General features: G+C 45.9%; 1 protein-coding gene across 4 annotated transcripts; it reads right to left on the bottom strand.

Moving 5' to 3' along the window:
- Positions 1-838: 838 nt before the first annotated feature.
- Positions 839-11,689, bottom strand: LOC135395302 (uncharacterized). Of its 4 annotated transcripts, none has more exons than XM_064626532.1 (14): positions 11,611-11,689; positions 11,299-11,415; positions 10,886-10,981; positions 10,288-10,361; positions 9,571-9,718; positions 9,128-9,196; positions 3,882-3,969; positions 3,622-3,764; positions 3,456-3,554; positions 3,290-3,381; positions 2,131-2,223; positions 1,978-2,052; positions 1,161-1,254; positions 839-991 (listed from the first exon to the last, which is right to left on the bottom strand). In XM_064626532.1, the coding sequence occupies exons 1-14, from the start codon at positions 11,617-11,619 to the stop codon at positions 878-880; spliced, it is 1,311 nt and encodes a 436-aa protein (XP_064482602.1). In that variant the 5' UTR covers positions 11,620-11,689; the 3' UTR covers positions 839-877. The 4 variants fall into 4 exon arrangements, with proteins under 4 accessions (XP_064482602.1, XP_064482600.1, XP_064482601.1 ...); XM_064626530.1 differs by having other exon boundaries at positions 3,290-3,384; XM_064626531.1 differs by having other exon boundaries at positions 3,290-3,384; positions 3,456-3,547; positions 3,618-3,764.
- Positions 11,690-14,250: the final 2,561 nt, after the last annotated feature.

Consider the following 14,250-nt stretch of genomic DNA (forward strand, 5'->3'; position numbering starts at 1 on the left):
GGTTGAAAGCTCCCCGCCCAAGCCTTCTCAAGAAATAAACTATATGCTAAGTTGGGGGTTTGCAATTCCCTCGTACTCGGGATTGTTTATGAGCTCGCCCATTTTTCTGCGTTGAAATCTTTACATCATACGAACGTTTATTTAGTTATTTACGTATACCACATACTGTTCTTGGCAGTTCAAGTGGGAAAGGCATCCCATCATGAAGCAATAGGAACGACGCAAACAAAAATGGAGATAAATCAGAAGAAGCGTCATTCTGCTTGGAGAAGAGGAGTTGACAGCAACTTGAACTATACAATAACAACAACAACAACAACAATTGTACAACTGCACATATAAGGTTCTTGTTCATTGTTGAGTGATTATCTCTTCGCTAGATCCACGTAAGACCTAGCTGCCCCGAAAAGAAAACGTTTAATACAAAAAACAAAAAAAAAACAAAAGAGAAAATACACACACACACACAAAAAAAAACAGTTATCCGCTGCTCACCCGCTATGTTCGTTGCGGTATAAGAAATTCTGTAAAACAATCTATGAAAATCCACATCATGCTGGCTGTCATTGTGCACAAAACTTTCCAATTAAGCACCGATCAATCAATCAACTTTTGTCAGTAATTCACTTCTTCGGTGGCCAGTCAGGCCAGTTCGTCTTCGTCGCGACTCACATTCCCATTTGTTTTTATCTTTATCACATCACCATCACCAGGTCAGTCCCAGTCTCCCCGAGCCATGCGACAACCGTGGATAACCACTGCCTTGTTCGAAGCTGTCTACCATCTACCACCGGCAGGGAGAATAGTGAGATTATCGCTACTTGTCGGAACGTACTCACTCGTTTATTAAAGGTAACATGCTCATCACTTAATTATTTTACTGACGATCTTTTGTGACGATCGATGACTGAAGAATTCTGGTTCTTTCGTTGTCTCGTAAACGATGCTGCTTTAGCCGGGTCCACGACAGGTGGCAAGCTAAACTCAGTGCCTATCAAAAATGGGCTCCAACATCAGTGATAGAAGATAGCAGTAAAAAAAAAAAAAGACAGAAAGAACGTAAAAGAAACAGGTTGCACTACTTTTAGTGCACCCGTACGTCGAATTCAAGCAATGGGAATAGACTGTTAAGACAGAATAAACTATTAGGACAGTCCCACCTGGCATGCTTCCAGAATGACAAACATAAAAGTGCCGGCTTGATATCCAATCACTTCTAAGGTGAGTGTTCCCAAAACACATCCCAATAATGCACTGCAAAGACAATATAATAGCAGTTACAGGAAGAGTCATAAAATTATCATAGAGAGAATCACTTGTAAGAACCAGAATACTAAATCGTAGAGCAGGAGTTGCTGCGAATTCATTTGCTTGATTAATAGTGATTAATAATACGCGAGCTTTGTTAGTCGGCCAGTGATTGCTACTTAACGTGTACTAGTACAGGTTGCTGCACGGTTTCTAATCTTGATCTGCTTCATTTAGGCCAGAATCATGTGTGTCTGTAGTTCATGTTCAGTCGTGTGGTGAGCTTTCATCGCACGTTAAAGAACCATCAGGTGGGCAAAAGCAATCCACAGTCCGACCGTTGTGGTGTCGCTCATGACCTCAGTTGTCTCGCGACATAAACCCCCAATTATTATTATAGTTCATCGTCGTCATTGCAGTCGCCTGATAAAGGGCAGAAAGAGGCTATTTCTAACATTTCAATTCTGCTCATAGGGCGCTCAAATATGAGCATTTGAAGCTACCGCAGCAAAGATAAACAGAAAGAAACGCAGGAAACAATGCAAGAAGAATATAAAAGAAGAAAGCAAGTACTTGGGCAGTACGGTCTGTGTTCGAATTTACTACTGCCAGTATGGGTATCGTTCTTTCTAAACACTGCTCGAAATGAAGGAAGAAACGAAACTAAAACATTAATATATCAGGTGCAAACGCCCTCTAAATAGGTGTGTATATATATATCCCTCTCACCCGACTGCACATCCTATCGCAAAAACGACCGACAGGCGCGTGTAAGTGGTGCCACACGCAGGAAAACCCCGTGACCTGCATATACAGAAAATTACCAGAGTAAGGCATAACAAGACATGAGAATCAAGCGTTTACGCGGCGACATTAACTTACAAAGCCTCACGTATGGCAGAAGAAAACGCGCAGATGTTCTGGCAGGACACACTGGCACCAAAAAGTAGCAAAGAGGCAAGTGTACATGTTGTCCTGTGTAAAAAAAAAGTGCATTGATGTACTAGGCGTTACACTGAATCTACAGAGCGTACAATGTGTACGATGTCACCCCATCTTAGAGCTCCTATGTCACTGATGCCGTTACGTTGTCTGCATTTATGCGGTTGGTGTGAACACACGCATAATGGCTTTGAATTCGTTCATGTGGGTCCTGAATTCCCCAGCACAACGCAGCAATATGAATCCCGAAGCGGCCGTAAGGTCGCGTACCGACACGCGGCAAGTGCGCGCGCGGTAACGCGTACGCGGAGCGGGAAATTCTTGCCGTGGTGCGGGAGAAGCCGCCTCCGCGTTCCACTTTCCGTCGACTGCGCAATGCATGATTTTCAGCGGCATGCCGCGCATCCTCGTCCAATCAGGTGGTGAACAGAGATTGCGTCATCCTCTTGTTTTCTTCCTGCCACCCACGCAGTCTGCAGCACGTTGACAGCGTCGTCAGCGTCGATATCTTGAGAGCCGCTTAAACCGCAGGCGGATTTCCGCACATGTGTTCCGCATGTGGGTACGGGCCTTAAGTGTGCGCCTGTTAACCGCAGAAGAGCGGGAGCCCTTCAGCGTGGCTCAAGATGCTCATTTCCAACGGCGGGAAGAGAAACAGTTGGGCTCCAAACATATCCGGCACTGGAACGCCTGCAAGCCATTTGTCTTGGGGTCATGGACGTGCATGGGCTAGAATTTGGTGCCATGTCGAAATTTGAATTAACCAATTGAATTAGCGTAACATTAAATTTGTTTATGCAGCTAATTATTATTTGTAGTCTCTCCTCGCAAATACACCTAATCGTCATTTGGTGTGGCAGGTCCTCAAACGTGGTAATTTTTTGAACGTGTTCTGTGGAATAATCCCCATATCCACTCAGGCAATTTATCACATCGAGACTCTATACTACTATACACTATACAACGATGACTACGCCTCTTCAGGAGAGCAATATAGTCATTTTGACGTTGTTGATGTTGACGTTGATGAAGAAAAAAATAATAGGGAGAGGTTTAGATTTGAGCATACTGCCTGTAATCAAAATTACAAATGACTCACATTTTCCAGTTATTGGCTTTCGACAGTCCGATGAAAGCGAAACTCACAGCCGCGCAGACGCAGCCCACTAAGGCCATAGCTTTCGGCGCACACTGCTGATAAAGATATGCATGACATAAAGACATGTTGAAACCATTGTCTTTGCTCTGTTCTATGTTGAACTTACGAGGTAAGCTAGCAGGCGACTCCATAACAGCGCAGACGTCACGTACACCAGTCCAATTCCCACAAGCAATATAATTGCAGCGGTTCTGGAAACTTGGTACTACATGAAACCACGAATAAGACACGTACTTTGTGATACATAAAATGTGCATGACGATAGTACCAACGCGTTTCAAGTGAGGCATCAGGGTGAAAACGTGGAACACGACAGCGCCGAGACCCCCGATGACCAGGCACAAGTCCAGACACAGACCAATATGAAACAGTTCCGTGACTTGAAGTACTTCTTCACAGTTCAGCTTTTCTCCATCTGAGACAGAAAAACGGAAAGAAAACAAGTATGGATGCTGGTGATGCTCAAGTGCATGCGAAGGGGTTACGGGAAGACAAAGGCACAACACAAGAAACTGTGGTCTTACTGTCTCACCGTCATTTCTATGAAAGGTCAAGCTGTAGAAGCCGCCCGTTACTATGAAGAATCCTTGAAGTAAAAATGGACCAGGCGTACCAATCACCTGCGAGAGAAATGAGTCGGGTTGTTAGGTATTGAACCAGTGAAGTAGAACGCAAGTGAGGAAGTGCATTCTTGACAATAGATTTGAGAGAATATAGATATAGATAATTGAAGCGGGCAGACGACGAAGAGAAGGGAACACGGAATGATAGATAGAGAAGGTTGCAGATAGAATAAAGCGGTGGAAGCAGAAGGCTCCTTCGAACATTACATTTTGGCGCAGCCGACAGGATGTGGGTGGAATTTTTCGTAAGACCATCCGGCGACAGCTTTACTCTGGACAGCTACCAGTTGGATGGTGAAGACCCTGTTGCCTTACCCGAGCTTGTCAGCACACAGGAGCGCATGCAGTATTTCGTATCGAAGAGTAAGCGGAGCATCGATGAGATCGTCCAGAGAGGGAGCATCAAAATCAACATGAAAATGTGCGAGTTGGACGCTCAGATACTGAAGGTTGTACGGCGGGCAACAGGGACAGGCTCCACAGAACAAACGACCAATGGACTCCTACTGAGGATGATTTCGATACAATAAGAGCAGTCACAGCAGCAATTAGAGCTGCTCCGCGGCATGGCTTCGACCACTGCAAGCCCCAAGCCTAAATTTGAGCATTCGACGGGTCCTCAACGTGTCCTGAGGCTTGGCTTCGATTTTATGAATACGCCTACACAAACATCCACTGGATAGCAGACGTTGACAAGGTGACCAATCTTCGGTTGTTCGTATCGAGAATGGCGAAAAGCTGATACGAATTGAACATTCTTGAGAAGGGGACGCACACCTGGGAAGAATGAAAAAAAGCACGTGTTTTATCACGAGCCCTTCTCGACGAGTGCCCCGCCTCTCGTTGGCTCCTAACGCGTGCAAGTGATTAAGCCATGGACTAAGTCAGCTGCCCCGGCATCTGACAATTCCCAACTGTCGTCGTCCGGCAGCCGGGGAATAACCGGACGTCTCCCGTGGCGGCAACGGAACCAAGCCTTAAACATGGTGGATACTGCACACCAGTCGTACATGGATGACGACCTAGAGGGAGCCCACGACTCATCTGGGATTTAAAAAAAAACGAATAAACGCGGGTTCGCAGCCTCACCCGGAAAGAAAAAATGAGACTGTATACTTAATCAATCAGAACCTTCTCCGCATGACCGTCCTGCTCAACGATAAACCCATAGAGGCGCTTGTGGACACCGGAACTAGTGTTAGTATCATCAACAAACGAGTGGTAGGCGAAGACGTTATTTTCTTTGCGAAGCCCGTGCAAATTGAGGCCTATGACGGGTCAACAAAGCTACTAAGAGAATGGACGACTGCGAAGATCGAATATCAAGAACATGCCATACAAGTGGACGCCCTGGCGATAGAGGGAGTAGAGCACGACTTTCTCCTATCCCGTCCCCATATGAAAGCAATGCATTTGAGAAATTACTGGGATGACAAGGTCGTCGTGCTTGAATATCAGCCAGCAGTGCACACAGCGTTACACCAAGTAAGACAGCCGACGTGTACCGACGATGTTGTGACATTGTACCCAGAGTTAAAGTGCCTACACACATGTCCCCCTCCCATCTCCTGTTTGACCGTACCATTCGCACTGCGGGACACAACCATAATCCGGCGGAAGCCCTATCCCCTATCGAGAGATAGAAAGGCGTGGTTGAGAAGAGAACTACAGTCCATGCTGGACGCTAACATCATACGACTGTCCATCTCGTCCTTCACGTCACCGATCACCATTGCTCTGAAGGAAGACTGCACGTATAGATTATGTACAGACTACAGGCTCATCAACCGGAGCACCGACCTCTTCCCATATCCGATGCCGAACATAGATGATATCAGTAGTGATACAGGTGGCTGCAACGTGTTTTCATGCGTCGATTTGCAGAAGGGGTATTGGCAAATACCTCTCCAGGAGGAGTACAAAATGTACACGGCCTTCGTGATCCCCCTTCGGCCTCTACGAATACAACCTGTCGCCGTTTGGGTGGAAGAACTCCGGGGCATGGTTTCAGAAGATCATGGATGAAGTATTGCGACCTTTCAATCAATTCTGTGCAGTGTACATCGATGACATTATAATTTATTCAAAATCCGAATTGGAACATCGCATACACCTCGCAAAAGTCTCGGAGGCCCTATATGCACAGCGAAAATGAAAATTGATTTCAAGAAGAGCGTGTTTTTCAAGGATAAAGTAGTCTTTCTAGGGCAGGTACTGGACGGAAACACGAAGACTACAAAACAGGAATGAGTGGCGCGGATAGGGAACCTCGAGAGACCCCACGATGTCCACTCCCTGAGGGCCTTCTCGGTCTAGCTGGACATTTTCGAGCATTCATCCTAGGATATGCCACTCTCACAAAGTGTCTGACGCAATTGACACGCAAAGATGTTCCATTCTTGTGGACCGACGAGTGTGAATGCACGTACCAGGAACTCATTCGACGGATATCATCCAACCCGGTGTTGTCATTACCAGATTCCTCCCTGGACTTGGAACTGAAGACAGATTTTTTTTTAAATACTGCCAGCCACCTCTTGGTGGCCAAAGCAGGTGTGGGCAATCAACAGTACACAAGAAACCCATATACAAAGTATTCAAAGGATGCTGGAACGCACAATATACACAAAGTAAACAAGTGCGGAAAACAAGAGTCACAAGCAAGTCAATTATGAACATTTCAATAAATTGACGAATGCCGTTGAGGAAGCCGCATTGATAGCGCATCATTTCAGATGCATCTCATTACGGGACTGGAGCCATCCTGTACCAGCGACGTAAAAACAAACCGAAGGGCCAACAACTAAGTGTTATTAGATACCACTCGCACACGTTCTCCAACAGTGAAACAAATTATACGACGACCGAGAAGGAAGTACTTGCTGTACTGCTAGCCGTGCGATATTTCCGTCCTTATATTGAGGGGAGAAGATTATTCCTTTTCACCGATAACCAAGCATTGTCTTACCTTCTAGCCTTGTCGGAACCCAAAGCAAGGATTGCGAGATGGATTTACGAACACCAGCAATTAGATTTCCAAGCCTTTCACCGACAGGCGACAGATCTGACTGATGCAGATGCCACCTCCAGGTTGGCGATCTCTCCAGCAAAGGAATCGGGAAACCTCATTAAGCAATGGCAAGGATATGAAGAACTGCACCCACAAGATGGCAGACTACGATTGCCTGACACGCTTGTCCCAACAAATCTCGAGCGTTATCACGACAGCCCAGACTCAGGAGGCCATGATGGGTTCTGGAGAACATATAATAAGATCTCCAGAGGGTTCACATGGTAGAATATGAGGTCGGACGTAAGCAAGTACGTAGCATCCTGCGCAATATGCCAGAAGTACAAAGCGTAGTACCGTCGGGCAACGGATACCATGATGTTATCTATTCACTCGAGTATACCTTTTGAGACCATCCATTTGGATTTCGCAGAACTCATAAAGAAGGGAGAAGGCTCCGCGCGTACGCAGACGTCAGCCATCGACCAGTGCACACGCATGGCAGCAGCGCGTCCCGGGAGAGAGGATTCCGCCTGCGTCACCGCATTCATGGAACGCGAGATGTTCAAAACTACCAATGTTATTGTGTCGGACAATGGGCCAGCATTTAGAAGTGGCCGAATACAGGTATGGGCCAAACAACGAGGGATACAACTCCGACCCACAACTCCGTACCACCCGGCAGTCAACGGTCTGGCAGAGAGAGTAATCCGAGACCTGAAACAATACACACCTGTCTACCATGACTTTAGAGGAGGGTGGAAGTGCGCTGCTGGAAGCGGCAGTGCATTATCACAATCGGTCTCACACTGCAGCACTTGGGTGCAGTCCATATTTTGCAGCTTACAACATGCCTGCAGTGCTCCCCGTGGATGAGCAGCTAGGAATCCCCGACCACGTTACTTTAAAAGAGCGGCGGCGATCAGCACAGGAATTAGAAAAATACCGCGGTCGCATGAAGAGGAATTTCAACAAACGTCGAAATACAAAGCTATCGGACATTAAAGTAGGGGAACAGGTGCTAGTCCGCCAGGGTCTACCAGGAAGTCGAGCTGGGTTCTCCGGCCCATTCGTCGTATGGAAGATGGTCCACCAAGGAGGCGTCTAATACCCCAGTCAGACGGCATGCTCGAAGGACTTCGGGGAATTTTCATTTGCAAAAAATGACCACTGACAGCCGTGTCAAACAGCAGCTCAAAGGACCTTTCTAAGAAATGACCATCAACGCGAAAGGAGGCCCCCAACGACATTTGAGGAGCAGAAAGGAGCAATCTCGACAACAGTGTTATGTCATTGTACCCTCGCTACGTTCGCAGCTGAATGTAGGAAAACCTATAAAATGCGGATAATGGAGTGAAACTGTGTAAACGTATTTAGATCCTATTTAGAGAAGTGCATATGGCTTCTGCATCTTGATTTGTGGCGCAAAGACCAACTTCAAATTTCCACAGCAGACAGGGAAACCGAAACCGAAAGAGGGAGCCGGTGAGGGCAGTCAGTCGAGGAGCACTCCTTTCCCGCCTGTCTGGCAGGCGCCCCCGAACAAAGGTCATTTGAGAGGCCGAAGGCCATTTCTCGCAATTGACATTTGAAATGCTGTCTGACTAGGGTATTAAAAGCCGTTGGTTATACAGGAGCCCACGCAAAAAGAGACGGCAACGATAAGCAACGTCATTCCTTATCATCCACGGAAGGATGATTCCCAAACCCGAGGAGGATGAAGCGGGCAGACGACGAAGAGAAGGGAACACGGAAGGATAACTAGAGAAGGTTGAAGATAGAATAAAGCGGTGGAAGCAGACGGCTCCCTAGAACATTACAATAATATAGACTCATTTCAACGAAAGAGCTACACGACAACACTAAAAATTCCAATGAGGTTTTGCTACAGCAAGCACACAACCTTAAAAAAGGTTAAAGAAAAACAGGATTGGAAGTTGCCGCTCATGCTCGCGTTAAATTGATACGGGTACATCACATTCGCTCCAGAATTTTACAACGTATTCTAGGCGATGTATTCTTAGTTCGTTGGTGGCTGTGCAAGGCGTGCTAAGAGCATGAACATTCAATACAAAAATGAGCGTAACGTTTTCGTTTTTCCCCCGTCAGAGTAATTTCATTACTATTTTGTAAATGGGGAAATACCTGGTGTACAGCAGATCCAAGCGAAGGTGCCACTATGATCCCGAAGCAGTACAAGACTTCCAGGAGCGCCTGTGAACATTACGATGAGGCATAATTATAGATTGTGGCAAACCCTTCATATAGTGGCGATACGCTCGCGTTATTGCCATGAAGCACGCCACCATCGACTGACACTACATTCGCGTCATTTATAATAAACACTGCCGTGAAACAGCATACACCAGTTACCTGAGAACACCAGTGTTGCTTGAGTCATTAGAGTTTTTGCGTCTATTGTTCTTGTGTGGCTTTAATTCTTGATGAGTAACGCATAAATTCAAGAAGACAAATATTATTGAGATGCACGAATGCTTCTTTTCTTTCTCAGCTGCAGCTGTATGCCTGAATCTAATTTAAGGAAGATATTTTTACTAGTTCTCCGTTGCCTTCGATGCGGCACTTACAATGACACCGGGCGTCTCTCTCGGAAAATGAGCGCTAACCACTGAGCTTTGCGACAGCAAGACGACAGAAGCACCAAATCCCTCCAAAACTCGTAGGACAAATGCAACGACGACGAATGGTGCTCCTGCACGAATTCTGTGGACGAAGCTGGAATATAATGTGTAATACATTAGATATCGAAGCACTACACCTTTGCCGCGAAGACACATACTCATCAAAAGCATAAGAAACAATTAGATTAGATATTGACATGAGATATTGAATTAATGACATTATCGAATTAACATTATTAACATTGAATTATCGACACCTAATTAACGAATTAGCGACATTAGATATCAAAGTACTACACTTTTTCCGCGGAGGCACATACTCATCAAAAGCCTACCAAGCAATTAGATTAGATATCGACCATAGATATCGAACTAACGACATTATCGAATTAGCATTATCGATATCGAATTGACGTGTTAACGACATTAGATATCGAGGCACTACACATTTTCCGCGGAGTCACATAGTCGTCAAGAGAATAAGAAGCAATAATGGAAGGCTGCTGATAACAAATATTTCTGAGAGGAGCGGGGATATGTTTATTAAAAACAGAAAAGGAGGAAAATGAAAGGAATATTTCTGGCTCGGACATGATCCCCACAGACACTTCGCCTCTGCGGCACTTACTACTTAATCTGCAGTAGATACACGAAAGAACGGACCCAAACGCCAGTGCTGAAACGCCAGAAAGTAGCATCCCTGCACCAAGCAGATTCTTTAACGCTGCACGGCCAACCTATTGGGCAGGAGATAATATCGTTGTCAAAGACTGGTGACTAACACACTACCGCGTAGTGAGTACAGTTACTGTACTCAATAACGCAGTGTTCACTTCGACACTTCACCAGCAGTGGCTTGAGAAATACAAAAGAAACAAGAGTTGCGCAAAACAAGCCACGAGACTCAGCACCAACGACTTGGAACGTTCGAGAGAGGCGCTTTAAATACCGAAAGCCGTCCTAAGATAGCCATTCTAAGTGCGCCTCAGGAGTTATCCATCTTGTTAATCTTCGTTAATGAGTTATCCATCTTGTCTCTGCCTATATAGGAGACTCGTTGAGAGCTGGCTCATTTACAACAGGACCAAGCTCCAAATTCTCAGTGCTCTCACGCACAAAACGATTTTTTTTCTACGTCTATCTCTCTGTCTGTTACTTTCATGTTTATATGTAAAAGAGAAACGCATTCGAATGGGTATGCAAGAGTGGTCGAGCTTCACCGAACCTGTCGTGATTGTCCCAGAAAATTGGTTGCACTTACTAGCGATGAGATCAAGGGTACAGCAGCAACGATAGCAACCTCAAAACTTGCTGATATGAAGGACAGATAAGCTGGGCACGCCTGTTGCTTGATTTCCTGCATAATTAAATGTAAAAGGCTCCTAGTCACAACTCGTATTATTGTGGTATGCATAAAGGACACGAGAGTGAGGGAAGTGCGCCACGACAAATGCGTGTCAAGGTTTATTAATGGTGGCTGAGTACGGCTTCGAAATTAGCAATTACAAAAGAACAAAGCTCCCATATATTCTCCCCAATTCCTTTTCCTTTTTCTTTTAAGTGAAATGGAAGAGCAGAAATGCTGCCGTCATCTTTGCGATATAGTGGATAATATTGCACAAAGTAAGTTTTAGAAAAAAAGAAAAAGAACACTCAACTGAGGCTATTTCTTACCTCAGTTGAAAAGAGGGGGAGATGTAATGAAACGCAAGTTGCCATCCAGAAATTCGCGTGCACCAGCAGTGCGAGATACTTCCATTGCATTTTGTCCAGAGCTACCGGTCCAAGGCACTATTGAGTAAGCGACAAATTGTTAGCAGGTAGCAGGTAGCCATGATGTGGTGATACGAAATATTCAGTAGAGCCATAATTCATGAAGCCGGCTTGTTGCGCACATCCCGATATCGGAAATTCCCAATGACGTTAGACAGTGCAACAAACTTTGCTGCTCCGCTCCACACGGGTACAAAATCGAAGATGTCTTACCTGTGCCATAACGGAGAAGTTGATCCCAGAGGCGCAGAGGGGTGAACCTTAATTTACGCGTACGAATGTGCGGTTGCCGTGAATCTTTAAAAAAAATAAGAAGAACAACAACAACAAGAAAAGAAAAAAGAAGAGCCGTGAAGCATGATTCCGGGAAATATCGTGCCTTGCGTATTAGCCATTCATGAAGATGGAGAACAACTTCGTGCCGACAAAGACGCGATTTATTAGGCATGTTTTAGAGCAGGAACACGGGTAACTACACACATGCATGAAACGCCCCAACCATCATCATCAAAATAAAGCAGAGCAAGACAAACTTCCATGCATGAGGCCGGTAGCTCGCAACAACAACAAATTGTAGTGGTGGTAGTGGCTGTGTTACAGAGCTGCTTTTCTTTGCCGGTTTAGCGTCATGCTGCTTTGAATGGATCTTGCCTCTTGGACTGACTTCGTGGGAAACTGAGCGGACATTTGCCTTAGACCTACTGGGAAACGCTACAGGAAACGCCCAAATTAGCTGTTGGTGATGATGGTAGCAGCTTGCCGTTGAATGTCTCAAATTAATTTTAATGAGGAAACATTTTGGGACAACCTAGGGAAGGTCAGTTTTTTTTTGGGCCACAGGAGCCGATCAGCTACTGGTATAATCTTGGAAAGTTCTTCTTGCCTGTTACAGGTAAAGCTACAAAGTGGCCAGTAAAGCAAATCACAGGTGGAGTAGAGAGAAAAACACTGTCGGTACACGGTACAGTAAGCATATACATCAGCGCACAGACTTGCACTATCCTACGCTGTCCACACTCTTACCAAAGGCTAAATAAATGAATAAAACAGAGTGCACAACTATCTCAGTCCCCCGTATAATCTTGATGTTGCCGTTAGCTGTTGCCATTGCTTTAATAAATTATGTGGCGCCTGCGAGTGATTTTCTTAGCTTTTTACGATCGGATGCAACAGCACAAAGAGCCCTCTCGGAAGCACAAGAAGTAATGGTGTTGGGTAAACAACATTTCGTCTTGTAGAATGTAGGAAATGTATTAGACGCTGTGTTGGATTTCGTATTAATATTGAGCTTGAGGCAGTTTTCGGAAACAAGCGCGTACGTGCGAAAGGCCATGGGAGGCGATACGTAACTCTGCACAGGTAGACGTGTTACTGAGAAAAAGCACCGCAGCAATATTTGCTTCCTGTCATTGAAGTTGTGCAGGCTGTCCGACATGACGTTTCAACAACACATAAGAAACGGAAACGCGAGTCCTGATCTGTCAAGCCAAATTCCTGCAACAACAACAACAACAATAAATGAAGGAGAAGTGACGATGACATGGGATGTTTCCCCGTTGTAGACAGAGGACCCTACCCCACTTCACAGAGGTTAATACGAGAGGATGAATTATGATGAACGCGAAGCGATGACAGGTCAGAGTTCCGTAAATTCCTGCAAACATGATATCTTGGACCTAGATTTCATGGAACAGCATAGGAACGCCCACAAAACTTTTTTTCTCTTCTCAAGAGAGAGGTTAGAGGCCGCCAACAAGAAGAAAGAGCCGACCATACGATGTCACAGGGAGAAAAGCTATATTCCTTCCAGAGTGCTCGAAAAGAACGGTCCGATGACTCTCCTCTTAGAAAGAGACTTGGGTAGGCACATGTATAGCCCAGTGGACGTGCCTCCGAGCATTGGTCGCGTTCCAGTTCCGTGCGTGTCAGTGAGTAGAAGTCTGAATGAGTCCGAGTGCCGTTGGTGGTTTTCTTTCTTTTTCCTTTTTTGTTTTCGTGTCCTTGGGTAGGGCAGGTTCGACCAGGTTCATGGAGACGACCTTAGATGTCAATATTAAAGTTTCTTTCTTTTCTTTTTCGGCCTGGTGGAGAACAGGGTGTGGGCCATCGTAGAGACGCTGGAGTGAACTGCGAATGGAGTCACGATGGGCAAAAACATGCGTGGATGTGTCAAGGTCTCGTGGGTTGTAGTACCGGGGTTGGGCTCGACGTCAAGGGGTGTAGATGATCGTATGTGTATCGTGTCTTGGGAAGCGGTGAAGAAGGTTGGTGGGATGGATGATGACGTAGTCAGAAAATCTCCTCGGGTGCTGAGAGGCGTTCCGTAGACGAGGTCTGCCGCAGTGCTCTGGAGATCCACCTTGAGGGTGTACACGAGGCTTAGTAGTAGAGCGGACAGGTCATCATGCCAATCCAATCCGGATTTAGTTCTGACAGGAGAGCAGTTTTTACTAGCATGTCATGTGAATTTTCGTCAGGTGTGCGTGAGAGTACGTCGCGAACTTTATTCTGCCATGTCCGAAGCTGAGAGAGAGACGAGACGACGTAGTGATATTTCGTCCTTTGAATTGTGATGTTGCGGATTCCAAATTGCGAGGCTTGTGGGGAACATAACGTTGGTTCGTAATAAAGTTGTTGCTGTTGTTGGTCCGAAGAACCGGAATAATAGCAGGCGAAATGAGTTGGCGCTGCCAACGATGACTTCCGCCGGCGACCCAGGACGATCAGCAGCCGGTATAAAACATAGAACTCAGGTACGCAGATGCCGGGGGCGCCTGGCTGTAGTTGCGTTGAAATCACATCCGGGTAGCCACTTTAGAGGTCGCGGATAAAAAGGAAGAGGAGACCACCATG

The sequence above is a fragment of the Ornithodoros turicata genome, chromosome 5, assembly GCF_037126465.1.
Source record: "Ornithodoros turicata isolate Travis chromosome 5, ASM3712646v1, whole genome shotgun sequence".
Taxonomy (NCBI): Eukaryota; Metazoa; Arthropoda; class Arachnida; order Ixodida; family Argasidae; genus Ornithodoros; species Ornithodoros turicata.

Coding starts and splice junctions, on each gene's coding strand:
- LOC135395302 (XM_064626530.1), bottom strand. Junction 10,362..10,885: donor TACCCTTGATCTCATCGCTA/GTAAGTGCAACC, acceptor CCTGCCCAATAG/GTTGGCCGTGCAGCGTTAAA. Junction 9,719..10,287: donor GTTTCAGCACTGGCGTTTGG/GTCCGTTCTTTC, acceptor ATTATATTCCAG/CTTCGTCCACAGAATTCGTG.